This window comes from Solea solea, chromosome 16, assembly GCF_958295425.1.
Source record: "Solea solea chromosome 16, fSolSol10.1, whole genome shotgun sequence".
NCBI lineage: Eukaryota > Metazoa > Chordata > Actinopteri > Pleuronectiformes > Soleidae > Solea > Solea solea.
The window spans coordinates 14,535,517-14,546,936 of record NC_081149.1 but is presented as its reverse complement, the minus strand read 5'-3'; the positions used below and the strand labels follow the sequence as shown (position 1 = coordinate 14,546,936).

The 11,420-nt window shown below is 41.8% G+C and overlaps 1 protein-coding gene across 1 annotated transcript; it reads left to right on the top strand.

The window, feature by feature from the left end:
- Positions 1-1,064: 1,064 nt before the first annotated feature.
- Positions 1,065-4,993, top strand: LOC131475938 (transcription factor Sox-8). The gene is made up of 3 exons (XM_058654338.1): positions 1,065-1,817; positions 2,126-2,361; positions 2,456-4,993. Exons 1-3 carry the CDS (start codon positions 1,402-1,404, stop codon positions 3,211-3,213), a joined length of 1,410 nt encoding a protein of 469 aa, XP_058510321.1. The 5' UTR covers positions 1,065-1,401; the 3' UTR covers positions 3,214-4,993.
- The last annotated feature ends 6,427 nt before the right edge of the window (positions 4,994-11,420 follow it).

Genomic DNA, 11,420 nt, shown 5'->3' with positions numbered 1-11,420 from the left:
GAAGTGAGTTATGGATCCCACAAACACTGATGAAAACAGACACTTTGTCCCCTGAATATGGACTACATATGTATATGTATATGTATATACATATATACGTATATATGTATGTATATGTATACATATATACACATATATATGTATATATGTATGTATGTATGTATATATACACACATATATGTGTATATATATATATATATATATATATATATATACATGTATATATACATACATATATAAGATTCAAATTCACTTCATAGAAGGTACCAAATGTTTACAGCCATGGACATCTTAATATCAAGTATTGAACTCTTCGTTAAAATAGTTTTTGCTTGATTGTTTTTGTGGGAACGTCACTCTGTCTCTGCAGCAATCACATCTGTCAGACTGATAAAAATGTACATTTGTCATTATTGATTTCTTACTAAGATATTTATTCTTTTGTTTGCTGCCTGGAAGTGTTCTAATTTGATTATGAATTATTGTTACAATGTCACAAGAGTGTCTGTTTTCGTTATCGTGTTATATCTATAAATCTATATTTATATTAAGGTTTACATTTATATATGTCCATATGTAATGGACTAAGTATCAATCATTAAACCTTGGTGTGCAGGTTTGTTTGTTTTTACATTTGACACATTAATTAATAGATTCATTAAAAATATCTATTGAATATATGTCAATATCTTGATTTAAATACCTAATATTGACATTAAAAGCAAAAGTGTATTACAGTACAGATATACAGAGACAACAATCAAATCACTTACTAAATTGTACATTCACACTGGAGATGTTTTTATTGACTGCATAAGTATATGAATAAAACCACCCTAAAGTTTTCTATTAATGACTCATTTCTGAATCCAATAAAGAGTTTCGTGGGATAATGCTGCACCGTGTACACCTTTGAATAAAAAAACAGAACTTTATACCCGATTAAAAGAGAAGAAAAAAAAAATCATTATAATAATGAAGCCCACATTAAACCCTGAACCAATGGGGGAAGTGGTGATTTGTTCCAGCCAATCCCACGCGGAAGGTGGTGTGACGATTTAAAACTCCAACACAAGTTGCTGTAACGTGGAGCACTCGAGCTTACAGTGTGGACCGCAACTTTCACCAGCGCATCTCTCATGACAGCGAAGGACAACAAGGCACAGCGAAGACAAACAAACTGGGAAGCAGAAGGAAACACAGCAGACTCTCACTGACTCATATTGTGAAAGGGATTTACTGAGTGTGGCGCACCGTGTTTAACAAAAAAAGAAAAAAGAAAGAAAAAGAAAAAGAAGCGCACTGGCCACTTCCATGCGCCCTTGACTTCATTCTTTTTTTTTTTTATTGATATTCACACCTTGTTTTCGGATATCTAATTCCGGTGGGTCTGAATAAATAATGTTAAAAATGACAGAGGAGCATGACAAGTGTGGCGGCGACCAGCCGTGCAGTCCATCCGGCACAAACAGCTCCATGTCTCAGGACGAGTCCGACTCAGACGCTCCGTCCTCGCCGACGGGATCCGACGGCCAAGGATCCCTGCTCACCGGTCTGGGCAAGAAACTGGACTGCGAGGATGACGACCGGTTCCCGGCTTGCATACGGGAAGCCGTTTCTCAGGTGCTCAAGGGATACGACTGGTCCTTGGTGCCCATGCCCGTGCGAGGGAGCGGATCCATGAAGAACAAACCCCACGTCAAAAGACCCATGAATGCGTTCATGGTTTGGGCGCAGGCGGCGCGCAGAAAGCTGGCGGATCAATATCCGCACCTGCACAACGCCGAACTGAGCAAGACGCTGGGGAAACTGTGGCGGTAAGGATTTTTTTAATTTTTATTTTTTGACATTTACATATTTAAAAGAAAGTGTCTGAGCATCCATGGCTTTAGATTTATACATGGAGACAAGGAGCAGCAACATTTATTAAATAATTAAACTTTATCATCCTTTGCCAATGACTTGGGCTTGTAAATAATTGAGTTTTAAAAAATGGAATAGTGTAGAAGTATAAATTAGACAACAAAAAGTTGTTTCCTGACGAGTTGATGATAGTAAAAAAGTTTTTGAAGTGGCTTGTGGCATCAGCATTTCAAATGTTGTCGTTCCTTCTTTTTCACCACAGCTTGCTCTCAGAGAGTGAAAAGAGGCCGTTTGTTGATGAAGCAGAAAGGCTCCGCGTTCAGCACAAGAAAGATCACCCAGACTACAAGTACCAGCCTCGGCGACGGAAGAATGTGAAGCCAGGCCAGAGTGACTCAGATTCGGGAGCAGAACTGGCACATCACATGTATAAAGCTGAACCCGGCATGGGAGGACTGGCAGGGATGACAGATGGACACCACCACCCTGAACATGCAGGTATGTTGTCACGTTGTTTGACAGTTTCATTTTAAAATAGTGTTCTAATCATTTTCATGTGGTGATGAACGTTATTTATTCGTGTTTTCCTCAGGTCAGCCCCATGGTCCCCCAACACCACCCACCACTCCCAAAACAGATCTGCACCACGGTGTGAAACAGGATCTGAAGCATGAAGGCCGTCGTCTTGTTGACAGCAGCAGGCAAAACATCGACTTCAGCAACGTGGACATCTCCGAGCTTAGCACTGATGTCATCAGCAACATGGAGACCTTCGATGTGCATGAGTTCGACCAGTACCTCCCGCTCAACGGCCACACCTCAGGCTCCTCCGCCCTGCCCTCAGACCACAGCCACGGGCAGGCTCCAGCGCCCGGCAGCTCTTACACTTCCTCATACGGCCACACAGGTGCCAACGGATCAGTGTGGAGTCGCAAAGGCCCCATGTCCTCCTCCTCCTCTTCCTCTGCCGGCGAGGTGGCCCAACATCGGCTCCATATTAAAACGGAGCAACTGAGCCCCAGCCACTACAGCGAGCACTCCCATGGGTCGCCCTCACACTCCGATTATGGCTCCTTCAGTAGCCAAGCCTGCGTCACCTCGGCCACATCGGCTGCTGCAGCCGCGGCCTCTTTCTCCAGCTCCCAGTGTGACTATACTGACCTCCAGAGCTCCAACTATTACAACCCTTACTCTGGCTACCCTTCTAGCCTCTACCAGTACCCTTACTTCCACTCATCCAGGCGGCCCTACACCAGCCCGATCCTCAACAGTCTGTCCATGGCTCCTGCCCACAGTCCCACTGCCTCCAGCTGGGACCAGCCCGTCTACACCACACTGTCTCGACCTTAGGGGCACGAGAAACAGTACAACCCCGGAGACTCATTCAGACTCATGCACTACTAATGAAGGACGTACGGTGCGAGTGGAGGAGTGTGTGTAGATGGTAGTAGGTTACCTGTGACGATTTGAAACGTGAAACAAACAAAAGGAAAAAAAAAGTGCCTGCTGATTTTATACAAAGTTCTAGTGTTGCGATGAAAACACACACGTAAGACTTTTTACAAAGACAAATTGTGTTGTTGGTGAGCCAAAACTCCTCCATGAGGACATGTCGCCTACGCCTACATCCCGTACAACCCCCCTCTTTCTAGTTTAAGATTGCACGTATGCGCACACTTGAGGTAAAGCAAAGGCCTGCCACTGAGCTGTGTAGGAGAGAAACAGTTTGGCCCAATTTTGTTGTGAAGCAGATGGAGAAGCAGATACTTCTTCTTCTTCTTCTTCTTCTTGTTTTTAGGCTTCTCCCTTTAGGGGTCGCCACAGCGGATCATCTGCCTCCATCTCACCCCACCCCTTGTGTCCTCTTCATGGAGAAGCAGATACTTTGGAGAATATACACGGGACCAATTATGTAAATTTGCAGAAAGATTTACATTAATGACCAGAGCTATATCTCAGCACATTTTGTCCATTTGCATTGGTGGATCCGTCTTAACTAAATGGCTCATATGAATCTTATCTTAAGGTCATTTTGGCATAAAAGTCTTATATGTATTTATGTTCATGCGTTATTGGTTTCTTATTTTTTTTTTGTTTCTTTCCATTGTTTTTGTTTTTAAGTAGATAAACACATTTAATGTGAGTTTGGTTATTGACAGTACTGTTTGGCTTGTGTTGAAAAAAACAAAGTAAATGAAGTTAAGGGTCAGTACAATTTCAGTGCATTTGACATCATTCCATTAAAGACAATTTCCTGTTCCAACTTCTCCGTCTCCGTTCCCGTTTTGCAAGACAGGACAAATAGACCAAGCACAGGACAGAACAGGTGTTTGACAGCAATGCTTGGCAAATTGCGATTAGTCATGATCGAGGGTTAAAGGAAATGGGGTAAAATAACACCGCACACTCTGAGTGACACGTCAGCTGGACCTCCTGTACATGTGGATGAGCAACATGTGTACGCTCATGTGTACGCATGTGTGTGTGTGTGTGTCAGGGAGACAGAGTGCATCTCTTTGTGAGCGCCATTTCCTTGGAGAAGAGACACCTATCCTATGACACCGGTGATGCCTAAAACAACTTTTTACTGAAAATGACTTTGTGGATTATTTAATGCGAAGTAGGCTTTAAAGAAGAGTTTAAGTGTGTGTGTAATAGCCTAAATATATCTCCAGCATCCCCATGCCAACTCACTGCTGCGGTCTCGCGCAAAAAAACCCCAACAAAAAAACAAAAAAAACGTTTTTGTGCCTTCTAATGCTTATCGTCAGTATTTCAGTAAGAAAAAAGCGGATTATTAACAAACTTGCGGCAGCACACAATCAGTAAGCTACACCAGGAAAACCCTGCAATTAATTTGATTTTATTCCTAATTCGACATCATTCCTTACAGCCTTGGTTTGTGATGTTCTGTGAGACGCTTTATGAGAAACGTGCGGAGCGTCGTGCTCCGAGTTCTTCCTCCACGGAACTGTGTTTTGTATATTACTCTGGTGTATAATTGTATAAGAGAGGCTGTGAAAATGATTGTTGTTCTATTAACTCAAGTTTGATTCACACATGCACAGCTAACCCATTTGCTGGCCATTTTTTAAAAAAAATAAATAAATAAAAGATACTTTTCTTCATATTTGTCTGTGTCTTTCTCATTTGTGTCCAAATCTGGTGACGCGGTGGTCATATTTGTTCTAAAAGATAAAGGGAAATAATTTGTGACATGATTAATGAATAACGATTAAAGTGGGCAGCGTTTGTTCTCTTTTTTTTTTGGTTTAACATCTGTACTGAGACCATGAGACCTTTAGGGAATGATTCCATAATATATACGTTCTTTTATTGTATTGTTCCTCAGCGAAAGTGTCAAAAACAAATCTCATAGTTGTTTCATATAGGCAAACGGTGTTTCTTCCTATGTGCCTATAGACTTTCCACCAAAACAAAAGACAGATTAAATGTTTTCGTCAAACCAGTGAAAAGAGAGGAATGAGGAGAGATTGTATCTCCACTGGTCCAGAGGGTGGATTGCTCAAGTTGGCCCTGGCATGCATGCCAAGCAGCAGTCCCTAACCAGCCCAGGGAGAAGCCAAGTGCCAGGGCCGCGCTGCTGAATTTTAATGATTCATTATGCGGTGGAGGGCCCTATTGTGTCCTTTTATCCGGAGAGCTAGAAAGGAATTAATTGGACAGAAAATGGAAGGGCAAGGGGAACTGACAAGCCATTAAGAGGGTCCTGAATGGACGATTAGATGCACATGGGGGAGGATATTCCCCTCTTCACTGTCTCATATCACAACACTTCACGGGGGAAAAAAACAACAAGAACAACCACCACAATGACCACCAGACCAATCTGGAGAAATCATATCAGTGCACATAATCTGTATATAATAAAAGAAGATAATACCACAGCAGATGGGGTGTGGGTGGCTCAAGAGCGACTTGTTGTTTTTCTTCCCTCAAAGTCTTTTTTTTTTTTTTTTTTTTCAACACTGTTTGCCAAATACTTTCAGGAGGAACTCTTGAGAAAGAACAGGAGTGAATAAAAGTGAGGCAGAAAGGCTCTTCAGGGTGCTTGGGTCCTGTTTCCCTGGAACTAGTCCACAGTCTTTGATTGGGCTTCTTGAAAGCCCTACTGTAAATAGCAAAAAGAGAAAGACTGGGTACTGTGAGTTCGACAGCACATTATACTGAATGAGGGACAGAAAGAATGAATGAGCGAGCAATTTTGCATTGAAGTCGCGACCTTCTTTGAGGAAAGAAAAAAAAACGAAAACATATTTTACCTATGAGCATATGCTCAGTTAAATTGTTTAGAGCACAAAAATCCTGGCAGTACATACTGCACGAGACTGTAGACGTTCACACTTTCCCATAAACCCTCACACTCTTTTCACATTGCACATGTACACGCGCAAAAACTGGAGATGGAAATTAAATACAATTTACAGTCATTTTGACATTGGTGCACCAAGGCTGTGCTACATTCCGACTGCCACAGTTATTGTTGATGCAGGGAAGGGTGTTAGTGGGCCAGGAGAGAGAGAACGAGAGAGGGAGGGAGAGAGAGAGAGAGACTGCCTTGGACCCAGAAGACATGTGGGGGAAACATGATGAAGCCAGTGCAACTGGTGTGTCCACCACCTGACCACATCCCATTGTTATAGGACCAGGATAACCCGCCTGGTTACAGTCTCATCCTGTCTTATGAGCCCGGCTGACTCGGGCCATGTTTCGGGGAAAACGAGGGAGCAGGGAACTGTGAAAACTCTCAGAACTCTGGGGCTCATTTGCAAAGGAAATGAAGTGGACATAAAGAACGATTATGGCACGTCACTGAATCAGCCCCGGGCCTCAACCCACTTTGATGCACTCTTCATCTGGCACACAGCTAATGTCTCATCATTGATGGCTGTTTCACAGTGAATTGAATTGTACGATGATTTAACATTTCATATATATACATATAAAAAGAAATTTCATTCATTTTCACCTTTTATGATGTATTCCTTTGTTTAAATCTTTAAAAATGTCTGAAATCAAGTGTCTGCAGATACAAGTTTAACTCTTTTTTACGGAGAATACAGAAATGAGAAGAATGTGTCAAATCAAGAAAGGCGTCGATTCTTAAAAAAAGGAGCTTATACATACGATCTTATTTGCTACAGTATCCCACGCGGGTTCCAAAGAAAACGTCTACAACTACATCTTAGCTGCTCCGCCCAAGTAAATGACTTCCTGAGGCTTATTTAGCCTCGCCTCCTTGTTCTTCTCACTAAATAAAGCGGTCTACTTTATTATTGGTGTCTCTTGTGTTTGCTGGCAGGATCAGGCCAAGTAAAACAGGGTGGCAGACAGAACCAACATTGACTTGCCCAGTTCCTCATGGATGGGCCCGTACAGAGGAGAAGGGAGGGACGCGCGCTTCCAACGTGCCGTCTTTCAGAACACCACTAAATTGATGTTGGCTCCACTATGGCCACCTAGAGCTGGTCCAGCAATACTTCAATCAAACATTTCCTTTTAGGACCGGATTTGAACTTGAGCCACTTTAGCTTAATAGTGGGTGAAATTCATTTGAACAGAAAAATGAACTTTGTAAAGGTTGTAAAATTTGAATTGCAACAGTTAGTTTCACTGTCAATAAAGATGCAGTTTGTTTGTACTCTAAGAATTTAACCCTTTAAACCTCAAAAGTTCCATCTGGACTTTTTTTGTTTCGCTTATTTTAACCATAAAAGGTCCAAAGAATGTTCTGTGACTGCTTTTTAAAGTGCTTTTGCCCATTTTTTCCAGAATAAGTTTCAAAATCTGGAGGTTATTTACAATTTACTGCATGTTAAAATAGTGTATTGACAATTTAAAATGAAGAAAAACAACATTTATACATGCACACATTTTGAATTTTGAACAGTTTTTGTCCAAAAGCAGGCCAAAAAATGGAAACTTATGTATAGGTGTTTTTCCAACTCTCTGGCGACAAGGATGCTGATTCTCCGACTTCCTGCAATGGCGCGAGTGAAATAACCATAATAGCCACACATTGGCTTTGACGTGCAACTTCTCAGCTTTCAGAAACCGCTAGAGTGTGTCCGATAGCACAAACCACCGCGTAATTACAGTAATGCAAAGGGCGCTTGCGAAAATGTGTCGTCTGTGATGCACTCAGCGTAAAGGGATTAAAGTATATCTTGGTAAATCTGGACATATAAGGATATAAGGCTGGGAAAACATCCTCAGTATGACATTTAAAATCTGGAGCTTTGATCAGGAAGAACAGTTTTTGAACAAAAACAATAATTGTTGAGATAATTCTGAACCCAGTGATTGATTTTGTGACAAATTGAAGTGTCTGGTGCTTACAAAATTTGACATTTAGTGACTGGCACATCTTTGATGCATTAAAGGTACGAAAATGAAGGCTGTGTGTGTCTGTACTTTGTATAAAGATAAATATTATCAATGCACAGATTAATTTATACAACACATTTTCGAAAATGAGAGTTAATGAACACTGCAACATGGTGATAGCACAGGTGGAGTGTTCCCAAATAAATAAATAAATCAATAAAATTGGAAAAAAAAATACAGCAACAATCTGACATCTGGTCTGTTCTCTGAACAGTTGTCCACAGTCTTTCACTTTCTTTTTTTTGTCGTCATTTGTTCTCTCCTTTTCACTTTTTTTTGGCACATCTCATTTGTGAATGGGGTGGCAGCATCGCTGCTCATCTTATTTCCACAGCTTTAAGACTTGTTGATTAGTAACTATGGCTGTGTTTTCATTGTCACAGCTTTTTTCCGCTTTTCTTGAACTGTGGCGGCGCTCCAACGCCGTGTACTTTCTCCATCCATCTTTGCGTGGCGTTGTCTCATCTTTCTATTTTATTTTTTTTCCACTCCACACATTTGTTATCACACTGGAGTCAGAATGTTTGATGACTGACAGCAGTTCATATTCTTGTGCATGGTTTAAAATGAATAAGTGTGTGTGTGTGTGTGTGTGTGTGTGCGTGGGGGGGGGGGGGGGGGGGTCTTTCTAGTCTTTAAGGGCCATCAGGAATTTTAGTGTGAGGGATTCTCATTTTAAACTCATGTAATTAAGAATAATGAATTAGCATATTAACCCCCGTCCCACACACACACACACCCACTCACCCAGCCTGTCCCATAGCCCCCAGCACCCACACGTTGCACTCGTCTGACAACAGTGAGACAGAGGAGAAAGAGACTGAGCCACCAGCATGTGGGATCCTCTAAAAAGACCCTGGAATGTTGAGTGTGGGAGGAGAATTGTTTTTTTTTTTTGTTCATGCTTCTGGTGCAGAGGTAGTAAAGGGTAAAGGTAAAGACGGTTATTTTACTCATAAAACATATGAGTAAAATAAGTTATAATAATAATATTTACAATATGATGAAGAGGATAAAAGGCTCAGGTAGAAAAAGACAAGATAGAAAGGAAAAAAAAACTCCCTCCCTTATTGCTCTTATTGTTTGAGGAGCTGCTTGGCAGAAGGTGCAGCAGGGACAGCAGGACCGGAGTTTTAAATGTAGCTCAGTGCTGGCACAGTCGTGTGTGAGTGCACTCTGTGGGAGCACCGAATCCTGTCACCCAGTGCAACATGGCGATTCAGACAAAACCAGAGAGCCCATCAAATGCCATGTAGAGCGTGATGCAAATACGGCCCGCAGCCTACCGTTGGATTGTCTATATTCACTCGGTCAATTCTCGCAAAACCCTATACAGTGTCCATGAGTGCCATGAGGAATGCATTTTAAAAACCGTGTCTGGGATGCCACACTTTCTCTGGTTTCTGGGACACTCTAAAACGGACAGAACACCGCAACATATTAGGTGACCATCGCAATATTTGCTTAATACGCGCATGATCAGCAACACATGTCTATCCTCTCACACTTGATATCTTTTGTGGTATGACAAAGAGAAGGTTGGAGGGGGCGGAGAGAAGGGAAAAATAGGGAAGAGTTTGTTCTCCCATGTGGTTTTGGCCCATTCTGAGGGACTTGGAGCCATGCCAGTCTATCCCTGGTCCAGCCTTTGATATGGATGGGGTTCATTATGTAACTAAATCTATTGTCAAAGAATAAAACAATATGCAAGGGGCCAGCAGGAGGTATGTGTGTGTGTGTGTGTGTGTGTCTATGCGTGCGTGTCTTCATGTGTGTGCATGCCTGTGGACCTAAATTGCAATTAGAAGAGAAAGCATCAACACAACCCTCTCTCACCTTTTCACAGTCAAACATGAACCGCTCTTGCTCCTTACTTCGGCTTATAAATGAGCTATATACATTGAAGATAAGGTAAGGGAAAACTTTAAGGTCCCCAATTCGGTTAAAAAGTCAATACAAACAACACAGGTGGACAGACACATTCAAATGGATACCTACGGCACACATGATCACTGCTAAAACAAAAAGCAGGGGTGTCGAACGTACGGAACCGGCCCACCCAAGGGCCCGCAGGATGAATTTGTTAAAAATGTTTCACACTGTATGAATACATGTGTGCTCATAACTTGAAAAACTATATTTGTCAGTTTCAGATACCTGTAACTAAACTGTTGTGTGCCTTTGTAGATCCACTGGGATCTGGAAGTTGTTATGCACATGTGCAAACGGTGAGGTTTTGCATAATATTGTTGAAATTGCACTTGTTTTTTCAGGTTGTTCATACTACGTTTCGTTAAAAGATACTTCACTAAAGGCAAAACAAAGGGATACATTTGGAGATCTTGTTGTTTAAAGGGTATTATGCTATCATTTTACTGGTCTGGCCCACTTGTATGTGACCCCTGCACTAAAATGAGTTGGACAGCCTTGCTTTGAAGTGTCAATATCAGTAGACACAAAGGCCAATCTGAATCTGCTCCTTCTCCCTAAACTCCCTAAAGTTGGTACTGAGGATCAGATAAATATAGTGAGATAATTTGGACAGGATTTGAACAGAGCTGCAACCGATGGATTGAGCTTTAGACATACGAGTGCCAAAGATCAGTGGACTGAGAGTTCACAACAGCACATTTATTGAGAGAGTTTGTCCATTTGTTTCTGTTTTTGAGACTTAAACCGCAAAAACCAGTAAATCATATAGTTACAGTGATAAACAGGTTTCCTTTCATTCACTCGCTATTTTGCACTCACACAACAACACATAATATATTTATAGCCTAACCTGAATTATGAAAGCGTTTACCTACTCCCAAGAACTGGAAACAGGATAAATTGGACATATTTTCAGCAGCACAATCTACTACACACACAAAGTGAAGCAACCTTCACACTGGTTTTAAATATAAACCTTCCTTTAATGCAACTGTGTCCTCAAAGACAGTGCATGGATAGTAAATAGGATAGGATAGTTTAGTGGTCTACCGATTTCATTATAGGCTGAGCTTTGGTGAAGGCAGCAAACCTCAGTGTGGTTTTGAGACATCACCCACTGCAGAACGCTCTGGCGCCTATTCTGGGTCTCTGACCGGTGTCTGATCTCACAGCCCAGGAGACGCAGCAGGGGGCATCGAGTGGGACTTGCACCGTGA